Source organism: Odocoileus virginianus, chromosome 2, assembly GCF_023699985.2.
Source record: "Odocoileus virginianus isolate 20LAN1187 ecotype Illinois chromosome 2, Ovbor_1.2, whole genome shotgun sequence".
NCBI lineage: Eukaryota > Metazoa > Chordata > Mammalia > Artiodactyla > Cervidae > Odocoileus > Odocoileus virginianus.
In genome coordinates, this window is record NC_069675.1 from 101,584,723 (window position 1) to 101,608,570 (window position 23,848).

General features: G+C 51.8%; 1 protein-coding gene across 1 annotated transcript; it reads right to left on the reverse strand.

The window, feature by feature from the left end:
• Nucleotides 1–243: 243 nt before the first annotated feature.
• Nucleotides 244–21,438, reverse strand: DPH7 (diphthamide biosynthesis 7; the record flags this gene model as incomplete). Its single annotated transcript, XM_070456703.1, has 10 exons — nucleotides 244–1,668; nucleotides 2,567–2,638; nucleotides 12,964–13,136; nucleotides 13,335–13,400; nucleotides 13,511–13,580; nucleotides 17,786–17,958; nucleotides 18,330–18,421; nucleotides 19,750–19,837; nucleotides 20,243–20,376; nucleotides 21,040–21,438. Coding segments are annotated over 10 exons (1,698 nt in total), but the record flags the coding sequence as incomplete, so codon positions are not given.
• Between the last annotated feature and the right edge of the window lie 2,410 nt (nucleotides 21,439–23,848).

Sequence of the window (23,848 nt, forward strand, 5' to 3'; positions counted from 1 at the left end):
TGTTTTGGGCATCTGGTCACTGTGTAAAGGAAGCACGCCACGTGTTACGTTAAAGCGTAGAGACCTAGGCGACGGTCTCAGGTTCCAGCCAAACCAGAACCCCTACCGAGAGGAAAGTAGACAATAACACATGACTCAGCTTGCAGGAGGGAGATACTTCACCAGGCAGATCCAGCCACGCGACAGCACTGGGTAATTCACCCTAGGGTTAGAGTTCACCCCAGGGAACAACCAATGAGCACATTTATGGGTCCCAAAGCAGTTTATTTTGGTGAAACTCCCCGCCTTGGGGCAAACCTAAAGATAAGGCCACACGGGAAGCTGCTGCCAAACTACTATTTCCCTAATAGTCTCTTCCCTCTTTATGTTCTGTTTCAGTGCATAATTTCTCAGATCCTAATTCTGTTTAATTGATCCTTAAGTGGAATATCCTAAAACTCTGGGGGAGGGTTCAACATTAATACACTCTGACCTGTGCTGACAGTTGTATCAGGAAATAAAGGATAGAAGCTTGTGTTTTCTGATTCAGAACACCTACCTATATTAGTGGATGCTGAGGAGTTGACAAATGCCACAGTGGCCTGTAGTTCTACATCTTCCTCCAGAAACGAGGAACTCACCTATGGGAGTCAGATCAGTCACAAGCCCAGTAGGTCTGGAGTTAAGCTGTGTCCAGGTTTAACTGAAGCCACAGTGAGGAAGCGTGACTAATCCACCATAGGACTTAACATATTTCAAGTTCATGGTATGCTAAAGCAATACACCCTTCTTTTGGTTATTTGCACAGGAGGCTATACAAGCACTTCTGGTGCCGTGATCTTTTTTAACGTTCATATAAAACGACTTCTGATATAACACAAAAACAACTTTGGTATTATAAAGTAGCTTTAAAAATTTTAGTTAAGGTAAGTAGTTGCTTATATAAGTATGAAGAACTGAAAGTCAAAACACAGGACAAGTTTGAGAGCTGGGAACCAAGCCCCTCCTCCACCCCTTGCTGCCACAGAGCCACCATTTTGAAGGGCCCAGCAGATAAGGTTTATCTGAGAGGCCAATAGCTTTTCTATCTACTGAGAAAATTCCACAGATGCACTGAGCCCCATACAGAAAACTTCATGTAACCAAAATATCAGTGAGATAGCCTGGGGACAGTTCTCAAAAAAGATAAAGATGTACTCTAGGTTTTGTTTGTGGAAATTGTCTTTTCCATGTCAAACCAAACAAGGTCTTCCCCAGCTCAGATGTTCTCCCACTTCCAGAGGTGAAGAACATGATTATAAAAGGAGCAAGTGGCCAGAAGGTTGATGTCAAAGTCTGCTGCCTCCAGATCCTGGTCGCAGTCACAGATCTTGATCCCTGAAGTAGGCAGCTGGACATCCTTCTTGTCCTCTGCAGATGGCTTCAGAGGGCCCTCTAGCTTGCTTCCGTCCTGGTGTGTGGTGCCACCCACGCCATCACTGTCAGCTAAACACTCTGAAGAGGGTGCTGGTGACGGATCTGCAACCTTCAGGGCAGGGTCCTGGTCTGCGGTTCTGGCTTCTGGGTCACTGCCAGGGAAGGACGGCTGGGTCTGTGGCAGACGGCAGAAGTAGAGCCAGGACCAGTCGATTCCATACACCAGCGAGTTGGGCAAGGGGTAGGACAGAGAGACTGCTTCCTGTTCTTCCTCTGGAGGAGACGGGAGGACACAGGAAACTTAGCCAGAGTTAATCTCATCACCCATCCTCAACAGACCCTGCCCACCCTCAAAGAGAAACTTCCAAGAGCAACCACCGTGTGGCATGCAGAGGACTGCCGAGACACAGGCAGACAAAGCAGAGAAGCGCAGACCTTCATCCTGCAGTGAATGTGCTGTGTGCCTGAGAGGAGGCATCCTGCACCATGGAGCTCCCATCCAGGGCGCCTGAGGACTCAGTGAGCCAGACAGAGGGAATGGGGTGTATCCGAAATGAAGGGAACAAGCACGCGTGAAGCACACCACAAGGAAAGCTTGGTGTGTGTGAGGAATCACACAGGCGTGGACATGGCTGAGTTGTCATCTGGAACTGGCAACATGTCAGAAGCGTCCCGGCACACAGAGCTCCCTTAGACAGTCTGGACTTGAACTGGAAAAAGGAGTCATTCACTGCCTGAGCAGTTGTCCTTGTGGTGAGTTGCTATGGCAACTCTGAAAATGATGGGCAAGACGAAAATGTCAGACCTCGTTCTGCCATTTGCCGAGAAAAGGTGAAAAGTGACACGTGACCGGAAGAAATGACGAGAGGCCCTCTGGTGGTCTGTGGCAAAGAACCTGCCTGCCAGTGCGGGAGAAACTGGTTCAGTCCCTGATCTGGGGGACCCCGCATGCTGTGGAGCAACTAAGCCTGCGCGTTGCAACTACTGAGGCCGCAGAGCTGGTGCGCTGCAAAGAGAAGCCAGTACAGTGAGAAGCCCCTACACGGCAGCTAGAGAGGAGCCTCTGTTCTCTGCAACTAGAGAAAAGCCTGCACTGTAATGAGGACCTAGCACAGCCACAAATAAATAAACGAAAAATCTAAAAAATAAAAACGACGCGGTGTCACCAAACCTGAGGTGCTCAAGGGTCCAGGTAAAGGCTGAGGCTGGCAAAAGCAGCCGCAGGAAACTTCTGGCCAGTGAGCTGGGAGTGTGAAAACTGGGGATTAGGAACCTGTTACCAGGGGAAGGCCCAGTGGCCGGCCACTCAGCCTTCAGTGGCCTGGACACCACAGCCACGTCCCCAGTGTAGGTATCGATGCCGCAGTGCTCAAAATCATGATCAGACTCTGAACCAGACTCTGAACTAGAATGAGAAGTGGAGAGGAGAGGCCAACACTGGCCTCAGGAAACAGACCAAGGATACAACCAACGCACCAGAGATCCTCCCCAAGCCAGGAAAGAAGCCTGGTGCTGAGCTCTCCCGGAGAGCACAGAGGCACCTGGCACCACCACAGAAGGAAGCTCCAAGGACACCACCCTGCCCCACGGTGTGACCATCTAGGGAGCTGGGAGGCAGGGTCGCTGGGATACTCTCACATCCAGCAACCACGGGCAGCATCCACTCGTGGTCCAGGCGGACACAGCAAGCCTCTGCCACATGGCAACGCCACACACAATGCAGCACGCCTGCTGCTTGGGGCACTGCAGCAAGAGCTGAACAAGCACGCTGGCCAGCAGGCAGGCGAAGAATTCCACGAAGGAGAGAGAGTATAATCAACACTGACCACAGCACAACGAAACAAAATCAATAATGTGGTCAAAATACAAAAAAAGTGTTTCCACCTAGGAATTCTAAAACCTTCTACTAAACCACACTTGGATAAAAGGGGAAATACAAACTTGAATCACAGAATTTCTTTATAAAAATGAAAGCGGAAGCACCACATATCAGAACCTAAAACTATGCTTAAATCAGAGAATAATTCAGACATAAAAATACTTACTACAAAGCAAACTAATAAACATAAGTGAATTGTAGTCCCAACTCAAAATGCTACAGAAAGAACTAAGGAGGCAGAAGGAGTTGACGAGGTGGAGAAGAGCAACGACACGATGATAATGGAAATTCAAACCCCACTTCTTAAAAGAGATAAAGTATACACACTGCTGACTAATCTAATTAAGGAAAGAGAAACATAAACATTTGTATATTTGTATAACTATATAAAGTAAAACAGGATAAAGAGGGAATAACTATTAGGAACTTTTGACCCCAGTAGAGACATAAAGCATAAACAAAGCAACTTTCATAGAAAAATATAAAGTTAACACAGAATCATCATTCAAAAATAAATCAGATCCAGATGGTCTTATAGGAGAATTTTCACCGCATCTTGAATATAAAGATAACCCAAATGACATATAAATTACTCAAGAGATGATAACATGAAACGTGACAGTGCCAAGTCTGCGAGGCGGGGAGAGAGAGAGAGAGAGAGAGAGAGAGAGAGAGAGGGAGAGAGACCGGACGGGGGTGCTGCAGAGTCTGGCAGTCCTTTACTTCTTACCATGGCTTTTATACCCTAAGTCAGTACATTTTTAAGGGAAGATAGTTTAACATTACATCAGACAGCAAGCAAATGTTAACCCAATAGCTACTTTTAGAATCATTTGTCTTGTGTTTTCTAATAGGGTTCCTCACCCCTCAAAGGGCTCTATGTCTATTAGGGCCTTTATATAATCAGGTTCTTTATGTTATTTTATGATTAGGGTATTATAAGCAATCATGCATATTAGTACCAAGGGCATAAATGCATTTGACAAACAAACTAAAATACCAGCAAAGGAGTTTAAATTAAAACACTCCTTTCACCCTGGATAATTCTCATAAAATACCACCACCCGGGAAACTTATTGGTTAAAGTTCTAAATTGATTCTTATTTGGAAAGAGATCAGGGAAGGCCTTCTGCCTCTGTCACAGAAATTAGGGAATAGTCTATTGAAGCAAGCATCAGAAAGACAGATATCATCTTTAAGGTGAGCGCCGGGGGCAGCTTTTCGGAATCCCTGAAAACCTGATCCGCCTTGCCTGTCAGGCTTTCTCCTCGTGACCTTGTCATGGGTGGGATCTCGTGAGCTGGCCTTTTCGAAACCCCTGAAAACCTGATCCGCCTTGCCCGTCAGGTTTTCTCCCCTTATGACCTTGTCATGGGTGGGATCTCGTGTGCCAGCTCCCGGCAAATCACAATGAGATATAACTTGACACCTGTCAAAATGGCCATCATCCAAAAGACCACAAATACCAAATGTGAGGGAGACTGTGGAGAAGAGACCACCCTCCAGCACTGGCACAGACACTGAAAACGGTGTGGAAGCTCCTCAAAACCTGCACACAGACCTGCCAACCATATGATCTAGCAATTCCATTCCTAGGTATATATCCAAAGAAAGTGAGAAAGATTCAAGATACAGGCAGCCCAATGTTCATATGTGTGTATGCCCGACTCTGAGACCCCATGGGCTGTAGCCCACCAGGCTCCTCTGTCCATGGAGTCTTCCAGGCAAGCATACTGGAGTGGGTAACCATTTCCTCCTCCAGAGGATCTTCCCGAACCAGGTATGGAAGCCACATCACTTGTGTCTCCTGCACTGGTAGGTAGATCCTTCACCACTGTGCCACCTGGGAAGGCCTCCAATGTTCACACAGACAGAAGGCAGAGATTCGCTCAGTTGTGTCCAACTCTTTGCGGCCCCACAAACTGTAGCCTTCCAGGCTCCTCTGTCCATAGAATTTTCCAGGTAAGAATACTGGAGTGGGTTGCCATTCCTTTCTTCAGGGGAATCTTCCCGACCCAGGGACTGAACCTGGATATCCCGCATTGCAGGCAGATTCTTTACCATCTGAGCCACCAAGGAAGCCATCTAATGTTCAGAGCAGCATTATTTACAGTCACAAAGAGTCAGACATGACTAAGCTGCTAAGCACAGCACAGAGACCTGGTGGTTACCAGTGAGGAGAGGGAAGGCAGGAGGGGCAATATAGAGAGAACGGATTAAAAGATACAAACAATGTGTGTGTGCGCTCAGTCGCTCATTGTGTCCAACTCTCTGTGACCCCATGGACTGTAGCCCACTAGGCTCCTCTGTGCAGGGAAATTTTACAGGCAAGCATATTGGAGTGGGTTGCCATTTCCTGCTCTAGGATATCTTCCTGACCCAGGGATTGAACCCACGTCTTCTTTTGTCTTCTGCACTGGCAGGCAGATTCTTTACCACTACGCCATCTGGGAAGCCAAGTTACAAACTAAACTATCATATATAAAATAAATACGCTACAAGGATACACTGTACAGAGACTTCCCTGGCAGTCCAGCGGTTAGGGCTCTGTGCTTCCACTGCAGGGGGTGCAGGTTCGCTCCCTGCAAGTTCCTGCATGACGTGTAACAAAACCACCCCAGAAAAGGGTATACTCAAAACATATATACTCAATATATACATGTGAAATACTGGGGTGGATGAAGAACAAGCTGGAATCAAGATTGCCAAGAGACGTATCAATAACTTCAGATATGCAGATGATTAACTACCCTTATGGCAGAAAGCAAAGAGGAACTAAAGAGCCTCTTGATGAAAGTGAAAGAGGAGAATGAAAAAGCTGATTTAAACCTCAACACTCAAAAAACTAAGATCATAGCATCTGGTCCCATCACTTCATGGCGAATAGACGAGGAAACAATGGAAACAGTGACAGACTTTATTTTCTTGGGCTCCAAAATCACTGCAGTTGGCAAATGCAGCCATGAAATTACAAGATGCTTGCTCCTTGGAAGAAAAGCTATGACAAACCTAGACAGCATATTAAAAACCAGAGACATTATTTTGCTGACAAAGGTCTGTATAGTATAAGCCGTGGTTTTTCCAGTAATCATGTATGGATGTGAGAGTTGGACTATAAAGAAAGCTGAATGCCAAAGAATTGATGCTTTTGAACTGAAACGTTGGAAAAGACTCTTAAGAGTCCCTTGGACTGCAAGGAGATCCAACCAGTCAATCCTAAAGGTAATCAGTGCTGAATATTCACTGGAAGAACTGATGCTGAAGCTGAAACTCCAATACTTTGGTCACCTGATGCAAAGAACTGACTCACTGGAAAAGTCCCTGATGCTGGGCAAGACTGAAGGCAGGAGAAGGGGATGAGACAGGATGAGATGATTGGATGGCATCACCAAAGCAATGGACATGAGTTTGAGTAAAGCTCCGGGAGTTGGTGATGGACAGGGAAGCCTGGCGTGCTGCAGTCCATGGGGTCGCAAAGAGTCGGACACAGCTGAGCAACTGAACTGAACTGTGCAGCACGGGGAATGGAGCCAAAATTTTACAGTAACTGTGAACAAAGGGTAACCCTTAAAAATTGTGACTCACCATGTTATACATCCGAAACATAATGCTGTAAGTTATCTATACCTCAATAAAAGAAAATTTTTTTAATTAAAAAAAAAAAAACTACTTTGACAACTAAAACAAAATGAAACCGTAACCAAGTGTGATTTATTCCAGGAATATATATTCCACATTAGGAAATCCATAAATAAAATTTACTATATAAATATATCCAAGGAGAAAAATAATACAGTTCAACAGATAGTATAAAAGCATTTGACAAAAAAAGTCAACAATTCCTGATTTTAAAGAATGCTCAAGACAACAGAAATTGATGAATACTAAGGACAGGGAGCTCAGACATAAGGAGTCCGCCTGTGATACAGGAGTGAAAGGGAAGTTGCTCAGTCATGCCCGACTCTTTATGACCCCACGGATTGATTATGGCCTGCCAGGTTCCTCCGTCTGGGAGATGCTTTACCGTCTGAGTCACCGGGGAAGTCTGTGATACAGGAGACTCAGGTTCAATCCCTGTGTCGGGAGGATCCCCTGGAGACGGGAATGGCTATCCACTCCAGTATTCTTGCCTGAAGAATCCCATGGACAGAGGAGCCTGGCAGACTGCAGCCCACGGGGCTGGAAAGACTCAGACACGACTGAATGACTAACATTTACTTCTCTTTCAAGGACACACTTTAGTCCTTATATATCATCAAACTACATGGGAACTAGCAGGGCCCCTCTTCAAGGTCAGGAATGAGGCGAGATGGCCTCCACTCTTTTTTAAAATTGTACTGGAGACACCAGTAAATGAAGTTAAATGAGAAAATAACTAAAGGCATTCAATTTGGAAAATAAAGAATAAAACTCATCTTTTGCAGATGACACAATATTTACTTGCAAAACCCAAGGAATCAATAACAAAACTAATGGAAACACAAGTTTATAACTGGCAGAATATGAAACTACCAACAAAAAACCCAACAACTTTCAAGTAGACAATAATTTAGTTAGAAGATACAGTGAAGAGAATCCCCACCTACAAGAGCAACAAAAACATTAGATTACTGAGGAATACACTTAACAAGAAATGTACAATGTATGCACATAGAAGAAAAGCTAGTTCTTGTGGACTGGTTCAAAATTGGGAAAGGAGTACATCAAGGCTGTATATCGTCACCCTGCTTATTTACCTTACATGCAGAGTACATCATGCGAAATGCTGGACTGCATGAATCACAAGCTGGAATCAAGATTGCTGAGAGATATATCAACAATCCCAGGTATGCACATGACACCACCATAAAGGCAGAAAGTGGAGAGGAACTAAAGAGCCTCTAGATGAAGGTGAAAGAGTTGAGTGAAAAAGCTGGTTTAAAACTCAACATTCAAAAAACTAAGATCATGACATCTGGTGCCATGACTTCATGGCAAATAGATGGGGAAACAATGGCAACAGTGAGAAATTTTATTTTCTTGGGCTCCAAGATCACTGCTGATGGTGACTGTAGCCATGAAATTAAAAGACACTTGCTCCTTGGAAGAAAAGCTATGACCAACCTAGACAGTGTATTAAAAGGGAGAAATATCACTTTGCCAACAAAGGTCCATATAGTCAAAGCTATGGTTTTTCCAGCATTCATGTATGGACATGAAAGCTGGATTGTGAAGAAGGCTGAGCATCAAAAAATTAATGCTTTTGAATTATGGTGCTGAAGAGACTTTTGAGAGTCCCCTGGACTGCAAGGAGATCCAACCAGTCAATCCTAAAGGAAATCAACCCTAAATGTTCATTGGAAGGATTGCTGCTGAAGCTGAGGCTCCCACACTTTGGCCACCTGATGCCAAGAGCTGACTCACTGGAAAAGACCCTGATGCTGGGAAAGATTGAGGGCAGGAGGGGAAGGGGGCGACAGAGGATAAGATGGTTGGATGGCATCACCGACTCAACGAACATGAGTTTGAGCAAACTCTGGGAGATAGTGAAAGACAGAGGAGCCTGGTGTGCTGCAGTCCATGGGACCACAGAGAATCAGACAGGACTTAGTAAATGAACAACTGCAAAAAGATACAGGAACAGATATGAACAAATGGAAAGGTATCCCTTTTTTTGAATAAGATCCCAGATGATAAATAAGTCAGTTGGAAAGTTGATTTGTATCTAACACAATCCCTATAAAAAACTAATATGCATTTTTTTTCTGGGACAAGCTAAGTTGACACTCAAGTTCAAACATAAGAATAGTCAGGAAGTCCTTGAGAAAGACCTAGAGAAGGCAGTAAGCCCACTGTAACAAACACACTAAATGTTTCCATGGTTAAAGAGCAGGTGTGAACACATCAAGACAGCCAGAGGGGGCAGAGGAGAAGACAAGAAATGCAGGGTCCACACAAGCGCCAGAAGTGCCTGCGCACAAGAGCTGGTGTCTTGAGTCCCGGGGGTGGGGGCGGGGGAGGATGGGCTTCCAGGAACAGTGTCGGGACAGTTCCACATACCACACAGGAGGACTCGCATCAAAATTCTAATTATAAAAAGACGATTTGCAACAGTATGAGAAAACACTGATGAATTCCTTCAGAATTCATCTAGCTGTGTTTAACTAGGATTCAAAAATCTAGACTCAATGAAAAAACCTATAAATTTGATTACATTTGAAAAAAAAAAACCCAACTTTTGTATGGGAGGAAAAACACTATAGGCAAAATCAGGGTAAGAAAACAGAAAAATTATTCCCAATATAAATCAAAAATTAAGGGCTGATGCCACTAATACAATGGGCTAGTACACAGGAACTCTTTAAACCAAGGGAGAAAAAGACCAGGATTCAGAGAGAAAAACAAGCAAAAGACAATTCAGAAAAACAGGAATATAAAACCAGCCCTTCAACAAGTGAAAATATATTCAGTTTCACTCCTACTTAGGGACATGCAAATTCCAACTACTGTGAGATGTCATTTTCACACCCATCAGACTCAAAACTCCAAAGCTGGTGACACATTCTGCTGGCAAGGCTGTAGGGAAGCAGGGTTCTCATCTGTGGCTGGTGAGATGATGAAATCTGACAGATAACAGTCTGTGGACCCTGCAATCCCACATGTAGGCAGTAACCCTGAAAATACACCTCCAACAAGCAGAAACACAAATGCAAAACAACATATATGAAGCATTATTTGTGATTATAAGATATTAGAAATAACCCAAATACTCATATAGAAAATTGGAAGAAAAAACTAGAGTATACCCACTAAATGGAGTGCTATATAATTTAAAAAGAAAAAAAGACAACTCTATGAACCAATAAGGAGAGATTTCCATGATGTGCTTTAAAAGTGAAGCAAACAAAACACGAATTTATACAGAACATCTTTTGTGCACCAAAGGAGAAGTATGGATATACAAACATACAGGCTAATTTTTGCACAAAGACACAGAATTGTAACAAAAACCTCATGGATAGGTTACCGACAAGAGGTCAAGAGGTAAGCGGGAGCAATGCCAAGAGGAGGACAGGTATCTCTGCTGCTGAGTTGCTCAGTGGTGTCCGACTCTGCGGCCCCGTGGACTGCGGCACCCCAGGCTTTCCTGCCCTTCACCACCTCCCCAAGTCTGAGCATGCCTTTTAACACATCTTTTTTTTCTTTTTTTGGCTGCACCGTGGCACGCAGGACCTTTGCTCCCCTGTGTGAGATTGAACATACGCCTCCTGCAGTGGAAGCACAGAGTCTTAAGCACTGGACCGCCAGGGAAGTTCCTAATGTAATTTTCATCTCTAGAACATTGTTAATGATTTTATACATTCAAAAGAAAAATTAAATCGATGAGGATGAATAAAAACATCCTTTTAAAAAAAAACGAACCTAACTGTATTTCAAATATAATTGCCATACAGAAGAAAAAACAACTCCAATCCAAGTAAATTCTGAACACGGTACACTGGCTAAATCAAACTAATGGAACAAACAGAACGGCAAGAGCACCTGGACCCACTGGAGTGTGTAGGTTTGCTCGTGGTGTGGCGGCGGCAGCCCACAGGCTCAGGCACATGAGTAAAGGCTTGCTGGGAGCCAGGCAGACACAGAACAGGAGCAGCAGAGAGAAGCCTGCGGTGCTGGAATAAGCCAGAGGTGTCAGCAGGAACGCGTGTTCTGACTCACACGCGTGTACACACAGAGATCCATGTGCACAGACACACAAGCATGAGCATGCATGTATGTACAGACGCGCAGACACACACGCATGCACACACACTCACCGCTAAGAGGACCCAGGACTTCGTACAAACGCGCACACACACGCATGTACACACACTCACTGCTAAGAGGACCCAGGACTTCGTACAAACGCGCAGACATACACGCATGCACACACACTCACCGCTAAGAGGACCCAGGACTTCGTACAAACGCGCACACACACGCATGTACACTCACCGCTAAGAGGACCCAGGATTCGTACAAACGCACAGACACACGCATGCACACACACTCACCGCTAAGAGGACCCAGGACTTCGTACAAACGCGCACACACACGCATGTACACACACTCACTGCTAAGAGGACCCAGGACTTCGTACAAACGCGCAGACACACGCATGTACACACACTCACCGCTAAGAGGACCCAGGACTTCGTACAAACGTGCACACACACGCATGTACACACACTCACCGCTAAGAGGACCCAGGACTTCCCGGAAAAACAGCTTGTCCAGGGTGTGGGAGAGGGAGAGCCCAAAACGAACCCAGAGCAACCGGAAAGCGAGCTGTCACCTTAACCACATGACCAAAACCAACATCAGCAACAAAGGGACAAAGTGGCACCTCGCGGCTGTTGACCCCCTCACTCGGAGGGCAGAGCGCCACTTCCGGGAGGCCCGACACCAGCGCATAACCTACAGGACACACACTGCAGACACACAGCCACGGACAGACTGACCGCAAACAGCACCCGGGAGGAAGTGTGAGTGCCTCTCCTAGGATCAGATGACGGAGGCTTTAAAACAACTGTGACTCAAGATAAACAGGGACGTCCTGTGATGAGAAGGGTCAACACATCAGGAAGACACACAACCACGAGCAGACATATACACACCTAAGCAGCCCCCAGGTCTCTGAACAAAACCTGAGAGAGATGAGGGAGGAAACAGACAGAAATCAGCAACGACAGTCGAAGCAACTGTAGTCCAGTTAAAACCAGAACAGCGCTCGAGACACCGACTCCCCACTTTCAGAAATGAACGACCAGATAGATCACCAAGAACAGACGCTGAGCCCGCCCCCGACGGGAGCAGAGCACGCGGGCCTCCCCGGACGGACCACAACCAGGCCACAGTGAGTCCCAGTAACCCTAAAACTCGAATCAGTAACAGAAGTTCAGGATGTTCTCAAAAATGTGGAAATTAAACAGCACACTCCAAGGTAACCAATGAGTCAAAGAAGAAATGACAAAGAAATTGGAAAATACTTTTTGAGATGAATGAAAATAAAAATACAACATACCAAACCTCATGGGACACAGAGCAAGCAGTGTTCAGAAGGCAACCTGTCACTGTAAAGCCTACACTACGAGAGAAGAGAGGGCAGAGGACCGCCGGGGCGTCCACAGGCCAAAGGGCAGCGACCCGGCAGGAGCAGAGCCGGGGCTCAGACGAGCAAGCCTACAGGCGGCCACCGCGGGCCAGAGACGGCGGGGAGCGCGTGGGGGTGCGGCCGCCTGCTCCCACCAAGGAGGGGACAGGACCCCGGTGCCGGCGAGGATTGAGGACAAGAGCAGGGTGGGGGTTCAAGAAAAGAAAACGTGAGGGACCCCTGGTGGGAGGAAGGCCAGGGCCGCCTGACGGTTCCGGCCCTGCTGGTTCTACCCAGAGCAGGAGGAAGAACCGGGGCAGCAGCTGAAGCGTGTCTGGAACGCAGGCCGCTGAGCCAGAACTGTCCGCAGTGGTGACCGTCCCGCAGGCCCAGGTGGGGCTGGGGGTTGCTGGGTGCACAGGCACCCAGATAACGGGGACGAGCAGGCGAGGACCGTGGTTACAGAGCAGCGGCTGCAGCTGAGGCTCGGGAGTCACCCTGACGGCAAGGCCGGATGAGCCAGGACGTGTCAGGACAGAGGAGGAGCCCGGTGGGCAGGGGTGGGGAAACCGCTCACCTGCTGCCGTCTGGTAGTTGATGATCGTAAAGCCGCCGTGCATGCAGGCCGCTAGGAGCAGGTCACGGTGGAACGGGTGCCACTTGAGCCTCCACACCCCGCCCTGCACAGGCACATCAGCCAGTGGCCGCCACAGACTCCGCATGTCCCAGAGGAGAACATGCTCGTCATAGCTGCAACCCACGAATCTCAAGCAGTGTGCGGGAAAGCGGGGCTCCGGGGGCAGGGTACCCCTCCCAGGAGACCCGGACCCGCCCCTCCAGGACGCAGTCCCTCCCTGAGCCCCTGACACCCACACTCTGGTTCAAAGAGCAGCCCGGTCTGATGCCACAGTGGCCGCAGGGGGAAGTGGTACCACGGCTGGGACTCACCTTCCCGTGGCCAACACGTTCTCACGGTGGGGGCTGCTCTGGATGCTGCACACGCCCATGGAGTGTCTGCGGGGGGCGGGGGACTGAGCAGGTACCCCGCAGCTCCCCAACAGAAGCCGGGGGCGGGGCGGGGTTGGGCACGGCGGCATGGGAGGGCTGGCCCCATGAGGACTCACCTGCGGCTGCTGAAGGCGGCTGTGCCGGGTGTCCTGGTGTCCCAGCCCTTCAGGAGGCCATCGTCCCCACCTGCACGGAAACAGAGCCCATCCCCCTGGTCAGGAGGCACGCTGTGGATGCGCACCGGCCATTTCTCGGGAGCAGTCACGCCCGTGAGGACGTTCCCACACGGGCAGGCTGCCACAGGCAGGCCAGCCCCAGAGGCAGCCACCCGTGCACCATCGTGTCTTCACACGCTGCAGAGAAGGGAGAAACGGGGGCCACACCTGCAAGAGAAGGGCAGGAAGAGTCACGGGTCCAGAGCGACCAGCCACGCGGACTCAGCCCTTCCGACTCCTGCCGCCCAGAGCCGGCGCAGCTACATCCGGGCGCTTTAGGACAGATGTGTCTGCAGGAGTTTCCGCAGACACCTGCAACTGGCGACACATTTCCGTGTGTTTTAAAGAGAAAGGTCCCTTGTAGCCTTGCAGTGAAAGGGCTTCTTTTGGGGAAACCAAAGGGACAGGAACAAGAGGGAGCTGGTGCCCAGACGCACAGCCAGTCTCTGAAGAAAAGCGATGCCGAGAGACGGGCGTGACATCCTGAAGGAAGACGGGCAGGGAGGACAAAAAAGAACAAGCCAGTCACATGGCCGACCACACCAAACGCGCCCCCTGCCCACCCACCAGCATGCCCCGGGCGCACCACAGACGGGGATGGGGTGAGTGTGACCTGTGTCCTTGGACTGGCAGAAGCCACGATCCCAGCACTGAGCTGCGGGTGAGCCTCAATACAAGCTGCCACTCCGTGGCAGATCCGTAAACATAACTGCTGTGGTTTCTCTGCACACCGGGCTCCCTTCTCTCACACTCCACGGGCTCCACCAGGAGCTCCTACTGATCTACCTTCGTGCAGCAGTTTCCCACCCTTGCTCCTCTCCACTGCCCCCACCTCATTCCTCCTCTGTGTGCAGCAGGTCTCTAGCCTACACCCTCACCCCCCTGCAGTCTACACTCAACACAACAGCTAGGGTTGTTGTTCAATCACTAAGTCGTGTCCAGCTCTTTGTGACCCCATGGACTGCAGCATGCCAGGCTCCTCTGTCCTCCACTATCCCCTGGAGTTTGCTCATATTTATGCCCAGAGTCCGTGATGCTGTGTAACCATCTCATCCTCTGTTGTCCCCTTCTCCTCCTGCCTTCAATCCCTCCCAGCATCAGGGTTTTCCAATGAGTCAGCTTTTTGCATCAGGTGGCCAAAGTACTGGAGTTTCAACTTCAACATCAGTCCTTCCAATGACCATTCAAGACTGATTTCCCTTAGGATGGACTGGTTGGATCTCCTTGCAGTCCAAGGGACTCTCAAGAGTCTTCTCCAGCACCACAGTTCAAAAGCACCAAATTTTTTGTGCTCAGCCTTCTTCATGGTCCAACTCTCACATCCATATATGACTACTGGAAAAACCATAGCTTTGACTATACGGACCTTTGTTGGCAAAGTGACATCTCTGCTTTTCAATACGCTGTCTAGGTTTGTCCTAGCTTTCCTTCCAAGGAGCAGGTGTCTTAATTTCACAGCTGCAGCCACTGTCCTCAGTGATTTTAAAGCCCAAGAAAATAAAGTCTGTCACTGCTTCCACTTTTTTCCCCCATCTATTTGCCAGGAAGTGATGGGCCCAGATGCCAAGATTTTTTGCTTTTTGAATGCTGAGTTTTAAGCCAGTTTTTTCACTCTTATCTTTCACCTTCACCAACAGCCTCTTTAGTTCCTCTTCATTTTCTTTCATTAGAATGATAAGGATCCTCTTAAATTTTAAAATGTAAGTCAAAAAACATTCCTCTGTCCAACACCCCGCAATGGCTCCATTCCACTCTGAGCAAATGCCGGCGTGTTCCCGGGGGCCTCAGCCCAGCACCCTGTCTCTGTGACCCCGCGCCTCCTGTTGCACACTCACTGCTCAAGACACACAAGGCTCCACACCAGGACAGTCTGTGCCGCCCACAGCACCCAATACCCTTGCCTATCCGACCTTCCTCTTCCCAAAGTGCGTTCACCACCAAGTGTAATATACGTGGCATTCCTTATCTGTCTCCACCAAGCGCTGGAAGCTAAGTGAAAGCAGGGACTTTGTCTTCCTAACAGACATCTCCCAAGCCCCTGGGACAGTGCTTGGCATGTGGTAGGTGCTCAACAGACGCTTGTTGGATGAATGAATTGATCCTGAATTGTTAAAACATTGTCTCACTCCACAGTGGCTTGAATTAGCTAAGCCTCAAAGCAGAAGAATTAATCCATGAACGAGAGCTCAAAAAATCAAGTCTTTACTGTTCTGTGTCTGTTCAAGGGTACAACAGCAAAAACTCCAGGAAAGATCCCCTTTCGGGGAAAATAAGCATTAAGCACAAAATCTTAAGTGATCTGAGGACATCCCTGACCGTCCAGTGGTTAAGAATCCTCCTTGCAATGCAGGGGATGCAGGTTCAATCCCTGGTCAGGGAATTAAGATCTCATGTGCCTTGTGATGTGACGAAAAATTAATACGATGAGGACAGGGCGCCATGAGACCAACGGCGAGGGACTGAACCTGTAAAATGTTTCTAAAGACAAGATTTTAAGCTGGGCCCTGCCAGAAAAGTAGAATTAACCTGTGAAAAATTAAACTAGGATTAAAGAAAACACAGAATAGTTGAAGAAAAGAAGACTGAGAGCAACAGCAAGGAAGAATCACTCAAAATAGGGCCAGGCAGGTAGGCACAAACCCAATCACATAAGACCCAAGGCCCCGCTGGGTACCCTGGGTGGGAGCTGCAGAAGGCTCAGGACCGAGCGAGGGAGAAGCTCACGTGTTCAAACACCTGCTCTATCCTCGAATGGGAGGCTGCGCATAAAAGGTCGAGCATGAACGCAGGCAACTGCCCAGGGCTCTGCCATGACCACAGGATGGGACCGTGGTCCTGACAAGTGGAAAGAGAGGAAGAGAGATACAGCCAATTCTGAGAAATGCTCAGAAGACAAAACCAAGAAACAGGCTCTCAGGAGGGGCAAGCGGATGGAGACATCTGATTTGGGTGCCCAGACCTTGTCCCGGGGCCAAGGCATTCAGGAGGCGCGGGGCGCGGCAGGGCCACACGGGAGCACAGGCGCGGCCGGAGCCCCGTGGAGAGAAGCTCGGGCAAGCACCCCAGCATGAGCGCGGGGAGCTGGCAAGACAACGCAGCCAGATCTCAGAAGAAAGGTCTGCGCCCACCAGCGAAGCGCAGTGTCTGTGGAGGAGACACGATAACCGAGTCGGGAGAGCAAGGACGCGGAGCCAGAAAAGGCTGCGGGCGGGACCGCGAGCACAACCGTGAGCACGATTTCGAGCGCGCCGGTGCGGGACCGACCCGCAGGGCAGAGGGCACGCTGGTGCGGGACAAGCCCACGGAGCGGAGGGTGCGCTGGTGCGGGACCGGCCGGCAGGGCAGGGGGCGCGCTGGTGCGGGACAAGCCCACGGAGCGGAGGGTGCGCTGGTGCGGGACCGGCCGGCAGGGCGGGGGGCGCGCTGGTGCGGGACAAGCCCACGGAGCGGAGGGTGCGCTGGTGCGGGACCGGCCGGCAGGGCGGGGGGCGCGCTGGTGCGGGACAAGCCCACGGAGCGGAGGGTGCGCTGGTGCGGGACCGGCCGGCAGGGCGGGGGGCGCGCTGGTGCGGGACAAGCCCACGGAGCGGAGGGTGCGCTGGTGCGGGACCGGCCGGCAGGGCGGGGGGCGCGCTGGTGCGGGACAAGCCCACGGAGCGGAGGGTGCGCTGGTGCGGGACCGGCCGGCAGGGCGGGGGGCGCGCTGGTGCGGGACAAGCCCACGGAGCGGAGGGTGCGCTGGTGCGGGACCGGCCGGCAGGGCGGGGGGCGCGCTGGTGCGGGACAAGCCCACGGAGCGGAGGGTGCGCTGGTGCGGGACCGGCCGGCAGGGCAGGGGGCGCGCTGGTGCGGGATGAGCCTGCACGAGGCTCCAGGGCCTCCGCGCTTGTGGTGAGCGCGGCATGCCACCAGCACCCAGACAGGAGACGAGGCCTCGGCTGCTCTCGGCCTCTGCGGATTCCGCAGCCCTCCACCGTCTTCCCTCAGAGCCCCGTGCCCTCCGCGGCCACCAGGGTGGAGGGGCTCCCGGCGCCCACGTCACCACCCAGCCCACACACGCCACCGCTCTCCACAAACGGCTGGAGGAATCACCCCCTTGGCCTGTGTCTCCTCTGCTTCCTCCCGCCCCTCACCCTCAGCAAGTCTTCAAGGGGGCGCTCAGCGGAGGATACCGACCTGAGTACACGACTTCCGTCTGCCAGTAATTGAAAGCAGCAACCCAGGCCTCAAACCGATGGGCCTGCCACGTGACCACAGCCTGCAGTCCGGGCCCCGCCTCGCTGATCTTCAGGAGGTGGAGCTGCCCTTTGGAGTCGCTGCTAATGATTTTCAAGGGCTGGTCACTGGCCCTGGACACAGGGAACCAATGGAGAATCTGGCTGAAATCGATTCGCTGCCCCAGACTCCTCACCTCTTGTGGTTCCTAAGCAGGGACACTTTATGCCCCCAAGACACAGCAGAGAGAGGCTCTCTAGGCGCTGGTATGTGAACAAGCCTCCTATGAGGCTTGCCAGGGCAGAAACTGAAGCTGCCATGAGCTTGTCAAAATAAACTAGGGTCGCCTTTCCCCGGTGAAAACACGCCCCCTATTTCTTTCACGATAAAGACTGGCAGTGACACTCCCAGGCATGAGAGCCACAGTCACGGCCAGCAAGGTGGCTTTCCTTCTCTCTCTCACACGAAATAACCAAGACCTAGGCCCACCACTGCTGGCTCTCACCTTCCGGCTTTCCCAGTGGACCAGTCCAAGGACAAGGCCAGACACTGCTTTTCCAGGGCCAAGCGGGAGCAGGGCTGCAGTGTCCAAGTGTCCTGCTAGAGAGAAGGAAGCCGTCACAGGGGAACGAGCGGCTCCAGCCCCCCAAGGAGACCACTGTCTACTCCGGCAGACATGTGTCCTCAGGCACCCCTGCAGAGCAGAGCCCGAGGACACTGCAAAACCAGCTCCAGCCCTCCAGGAGCCCTCACCGCCGAAGGAGGACCTGCCCACACACGAGACCTCAGGGGAAGCAGGTCTCTCTGCTGCCCAAGCCCTCCTGGAGACTAGCGCAGCGCCCATGCAGCCTCTTGGAAGCACTGCTGCTATGTGTTCCCATCGCCCAGGGCCTCCAGGGACAAGACAAAGGGAACTTTCCTCTAACTCGCTTCCACAGGACACAGCCAGCCATGGAAACGCCGTTTCTCTGGGCTTGACTCTATCTGCAGGGTCCCAGCAGCTGTGATCTCTCCTGGGTTTTCCTACTCCTGCCTCCAACTCTGGTTCTGAGCCCAGTCCTCCTCAGGTATTCCTGCCATCTCTCCTGAAATAGGGCTACTGCTCTCGGCAGGTTGGAAGCAAGGCCGTCCTCACCAGCGCTCACTGCCATGGACCCGAGGCCAGCTGGACCTGCTCCAAGGCCCACTAGCAGCACCTGCATCAGCGCTTCCCCCTCCACTCCCCTCGCCCGCTGAGTCAGGATGTGGTCAGGGCTACTTCTTCCACCTGTTCCCGTCCCCCAGCATGTGGGCACTTTACAAATGTGTGCCATGGGATTGCTGTCAGCTGCCTGGGGTACGACACAGAAGAATCACCACTAAGTTGCTCAGCCGTGTCCAACTCTTCGTGACTCCATGGAGTATAGTCTGCCAGGTTCCTGTCCATGGGACTGTCCAGGCAAGAAAATTGAAGTGGGTTGCCATGCCCTCCTCCAGGGGATCTTCCTGACCCAAGGATCGAACCCACGTCTCCTGAATTGCAGGCGGATTCCTTACTCACTGAGTCGTGTTTGCGGAGGCCCAGAGGAATCCTATGCTCTCTTAATTATCAATGATAAACACTTCAACCCAGAAAACACTGCTCTTCCCAGCCCCAGCACCGTCAGCCCAGGAATGCTGGCCCAGGCTTTCCTCATATGGTGTTCAGGTCCCGTCAGGTTAAAGGACCTGCCTGTCGCTTCAGCTCCTCTGCTAGTGACACGTAACGTGTCTTCCTCTTGGAGTTAGATGTAGAACCCATGAACTTAAAAAAGACTGTGTGCTACCTTAGAATGTTTCATGATAAAGTTCGCCACTGAACAGACCATCCTAGAAAAATGTTCGTCTCAGCACAGCCTCCCTCCATGTTCCTTGCACCCCTCACTAAGCCTGGCCCAGTCACTAACCTCAGATGGCACCAAGCGGAGGAGCTCTATGGACCCAGAAGCATCTGCCACGCCCAAGAGGGGATGGCCGGCCACTGGAACGTGACACCTAGGAGAGAATGCACGTGCCAGTCAGAACACAGGATGTGCCCAGAGTACAGGAGAACAACAGGCACCCCCATGACTCACTGTTATAGATTTCAGCTCCAAAACCAGTTTGGAGCCTACAGTTCTGTTCCTACAAGATCCTCCAGTTTATGAAGCAGAAAACCAGCACTGCTTCCCAGACAGACCGACAGTACCTGTACGGCTTGGAAACTGAAAAAGGAAATGAGCCCCAAGTTTACAGCAGCCTTCACAGGCGGGAAAGACAGGATAGGAAAGAAATGAACCCCAACTTCATTCAGATGCCTCCCTGTCTTGTTGAATGCTGCCAGGCATCAGGCTCCTCTGACTAAACAATCAGGTTTTCATGACAAATTCCAACCAAGGGGGACTGTTACCGAACATGTACCATTTCATGTCCAGGATCGCAGAAGTATCTCTTCTTTGGACTTCAACCAGGGGGCAAGGAGAGCTGTCCTCATTGCAACTATACAGGTAGAGACGACCCAAACGAATTGGAGGCTCGTCAACATCCAGTTCACTCTACAGAAAAAAGCAGATGTGTTCTCTGAATACCTTAACAGATACTGAGGAGCCCAAAGGATGGGAAAAGGGACAGGGAAAGAAGAGGTGTGCCAAGACTCGGGAACTCTCATTTTCTGAGCTGGAGAAACGTCTTTTCTTTTGTATATGATTAACGAGTAGGTGGATTAGGATAGAATGCTTCTTCTAAACGGGCCAACAGAAAGGAGCTGTGGTTAGGATTCCCACGGGACAGTTTGCCTGCCTAGGACGGTCCCAGTGCCAGCTTTCACTCTTAAAAGTGCTTAGGTTTGGATCCACATAAGTGGATCCTTTCAAGGCATTAGGTAGAGTTCCTATGACATCCCCTTTTCTCTTTGCTCTAGACTTCACCCATAACCTGGGCCATGCCGGCAAACAGACGACATTCCGCTTTCAGGACGCCGTTCCTACCCTACATTCCGGCCACAGGCCAAGGTCGCGTCCACCCCATGTGGCTCCACACGAGATGTCTCCATTCCAGCCTCACAGCTGCAGACCAGAGAGGTCTTTACGCTAGCGGTCGGCTCTGCCTCTCAGGAGCCTCTCCTCGCCCTTCTCGAGAGGAGCTCAAATCTGGGACCCTAGCCGCTTGGGAACGGCCACTTGGGGTCGCAGACCGCCCGAGGCCCGAGGCCCGCGCACCTGGCTCTCCCGGTCGGCGGGCCGGTACTCCGGCGTCCACAGCTGGTAGGTGCCGCACGCCAGCAAGTGCCTGCAGCCCGGCAGCGGGCACCACTCCACCGAGTCCACGGTGTGCTCCGTGTCCACCGCCTGCAACAGCTGGACGCGGCCATCGGCCCCCGCGCGCCCCGATGACGCGGCGGCGGCCGTGGTGGCGGGCAGCGCGTGGCAGAGACGGAGTAAGGTATCCACGTTGACAGCGCGGAGCGCCGGCGCTCTGCGACTGGGCCCGCCCTGCCGGGAGGACGGCACTGCTTCTACTTCCGCCGTCGACGCCAGGCCTCCTCCGGGGAGGGACTTCTTGCCCCACGGGCGCCCCAACGAGGCCGCGTTCCCGCGCCCCCTGCTGGCCGACGGACCTCAACCCGTCCCGCGTGCCCTGTGCGGCGGCGAGGCCGGCCTGGGACCGGGCACCCGAGCGTCCGGCACGGAGTCACCTGAGGGCTGGACTCTGAAAGGGGAGCAGAGGAAAGCAGGGCGTAGAGGTGTGCATGCCACGGGCCTGAGCCTTCGGGGAGCAGAGTCCAGGGTCTGACCCAAAGGGCCTGGGCACGGGCTGCCCTCCTCTCCCTGGTCATGTCCACCGCAGGGCGCTAGCTGCCTGAGGGCAGTTAAGTGCAGCGCATCAGTGGACGCAGAAGTCCTGCCAGGACAGCAGAGAAAGGAGACAGGGTGGGCCCCAAGGCCCCAACTGTGAGCAGGAAGGTAAACAGAGGACACGGAGAAGAGACAGCGTCTGTGCCCATTAGATATAGGATATAGAGGAGGGGGACCCAGCACACTCACTCTCTGACTTGGAAGACTGAGTTATGTGCTGGCACCATTCAACAAAGCCAGTGAACTCTACAGAACAAGTCTGGGGAAGGCACGTGTTAGATATTGTCATGAACTGAATGCGGTTATTGTTCAGGGGCTAAGTTGTGGTCTAGAGACTCTAGACCACAGCCCACCAGGATTCCCTGCCCTTCACTATCTCCCAGACTGAACTGTGTCCTCCCTCAAAGATATGCTGAAGTCTTATCTGCAACATCACAGAATGTGACCTTCGGAAACAGGGTCTTTACAGAAGCCATCCAGTTAAGATAAGGTCATTAGTGTACCCCTAATCCAGTATCACTGGCATCCTTAAGAGATGTGGTCTATTACAGAGAAGCCTGGGAGGTATGTAGCCTCTGCAAGGTAAGGACTGCCTGAGGCCACTGGAAGCTGGGAGAGCCTGGAGCCTTCAGAGGGAGTACCGCCCTGCCCATACCTTGACCTGAGAGACTGGTGTGCAGGACCTAGACCCTACATGGTTTTAAGCCACCCAGCTTGTGTTCCTTTGTTACAGCAGCTGCAGGAAATGGTACAAGACTGAGATCCACATGGAGACCTGGGTGGTTAGCCTGTGGTTTCTGAGGTGGTTTCTATGGCTAGAAAAAATCAGCTGTTCAGATGGCAGCTGAAGCAGAGTAGAAAGGTTGGTCAGGAAGCAGGAGGACACCCTGAAGTGGCTGAGCCACACACCTTGATCTAATCAGGTGCAAAAGACAGTCAGGCCAAGCAGCCCCCTGCCTCACTCCTAACAGGTAAGAGCCAGGAATGCTGAACTTTCAGTCGCTCTCAGATGTGTGGCTACAAAAGTCAAGAGGGCGGGGCCGTCAGCAGAGCAGAGCCAGGGGCCAGACATCCAATAAAGGACAGGGGAAGCAAGGGGATACAGACAGTCTGTGGGCCCCGGGGCACCTTCCCGGGGCAGCCGCTCCAAAGGCCTTGGCAGTGAGAGCAAGCCCTCAGCCCCACAGCCACCCTCTCAGCTCCCCCAGGCCCTGCACCAGCCCAGACTCAGAGTCTAAGCAGCAGCACAAAGACACAGCACCACCAGCAGGGGACAGCCACCAGCTTCGGCCCCACTCCTGCAGCCACAGTTGACAGCGAGCCCCAGGGCATGGCCACTCCAGGTGAGCCAGGAGTCACAGCAACAAGCACCCGAGGTCAGCACACAGTGTGACGTCCTCCAGGCCAGCGAAGACTCCAACACTTCCATTCCAGTGGAATTTTCTGAGGACTAGCTAACCACAGGGGAGTCAGTGCTGGTTGGGGAACATAGGCCAGCTAGAGGGCCAAGCTGGCCACTCCCCAAAGGACACAAGGCAGGACACACAGCCTGCAGGCTGGGGCGGGCGCTCATCCCAGGAGCCTGGATCTGAAGATGAACTGAGCACATGTGGCCCCAGATCCCAGAACACTGGCCCGCACAGCACTCCCCAAGCCTGTGCCCTGGCCAGAGCTGACCTCAGGCCAGCTGTGAGCTGCAGGACTGCCTCTTAGAATCATATATATCCTCTTCCCCGATGGTTTTCTAAGCCCCCTGGCGGTCTGGGGGCACCTAGAGCAGACCCCCTTGCAGCAAAGACTTGAACTTGGCTGACCTCCACATCAGCTAAGTCTTCTCAGCAAAAACCCGTGGGCACGTGGGGTCCCTTCCCCTGAAGGAAAGCCCTGCCTCAGGGCTGGGACTGAGGTGCCCGCCTGCTCCCCACATATTGCTAGCACCCATCTCCCCAGTCCTGTTCTCCAGACACACTGCCCAAGAAGCCTCCAAGTTCTGAAAGGCAGCCACGGAAAGTTCAGCTCACAGACCAAAGGCCACCCAGGGCTGGCCCCAGTCAGGGAGGCACACGCAGGGTGTCCCAGGAGACAGCGGGGAGCCTGTGGGGCCACGTGGGGCCGGGGGCGAGCCAGGATGGTCCAGGGTCCCAGCCACAGCCGCGTGTGGCCCCTGGGGGGC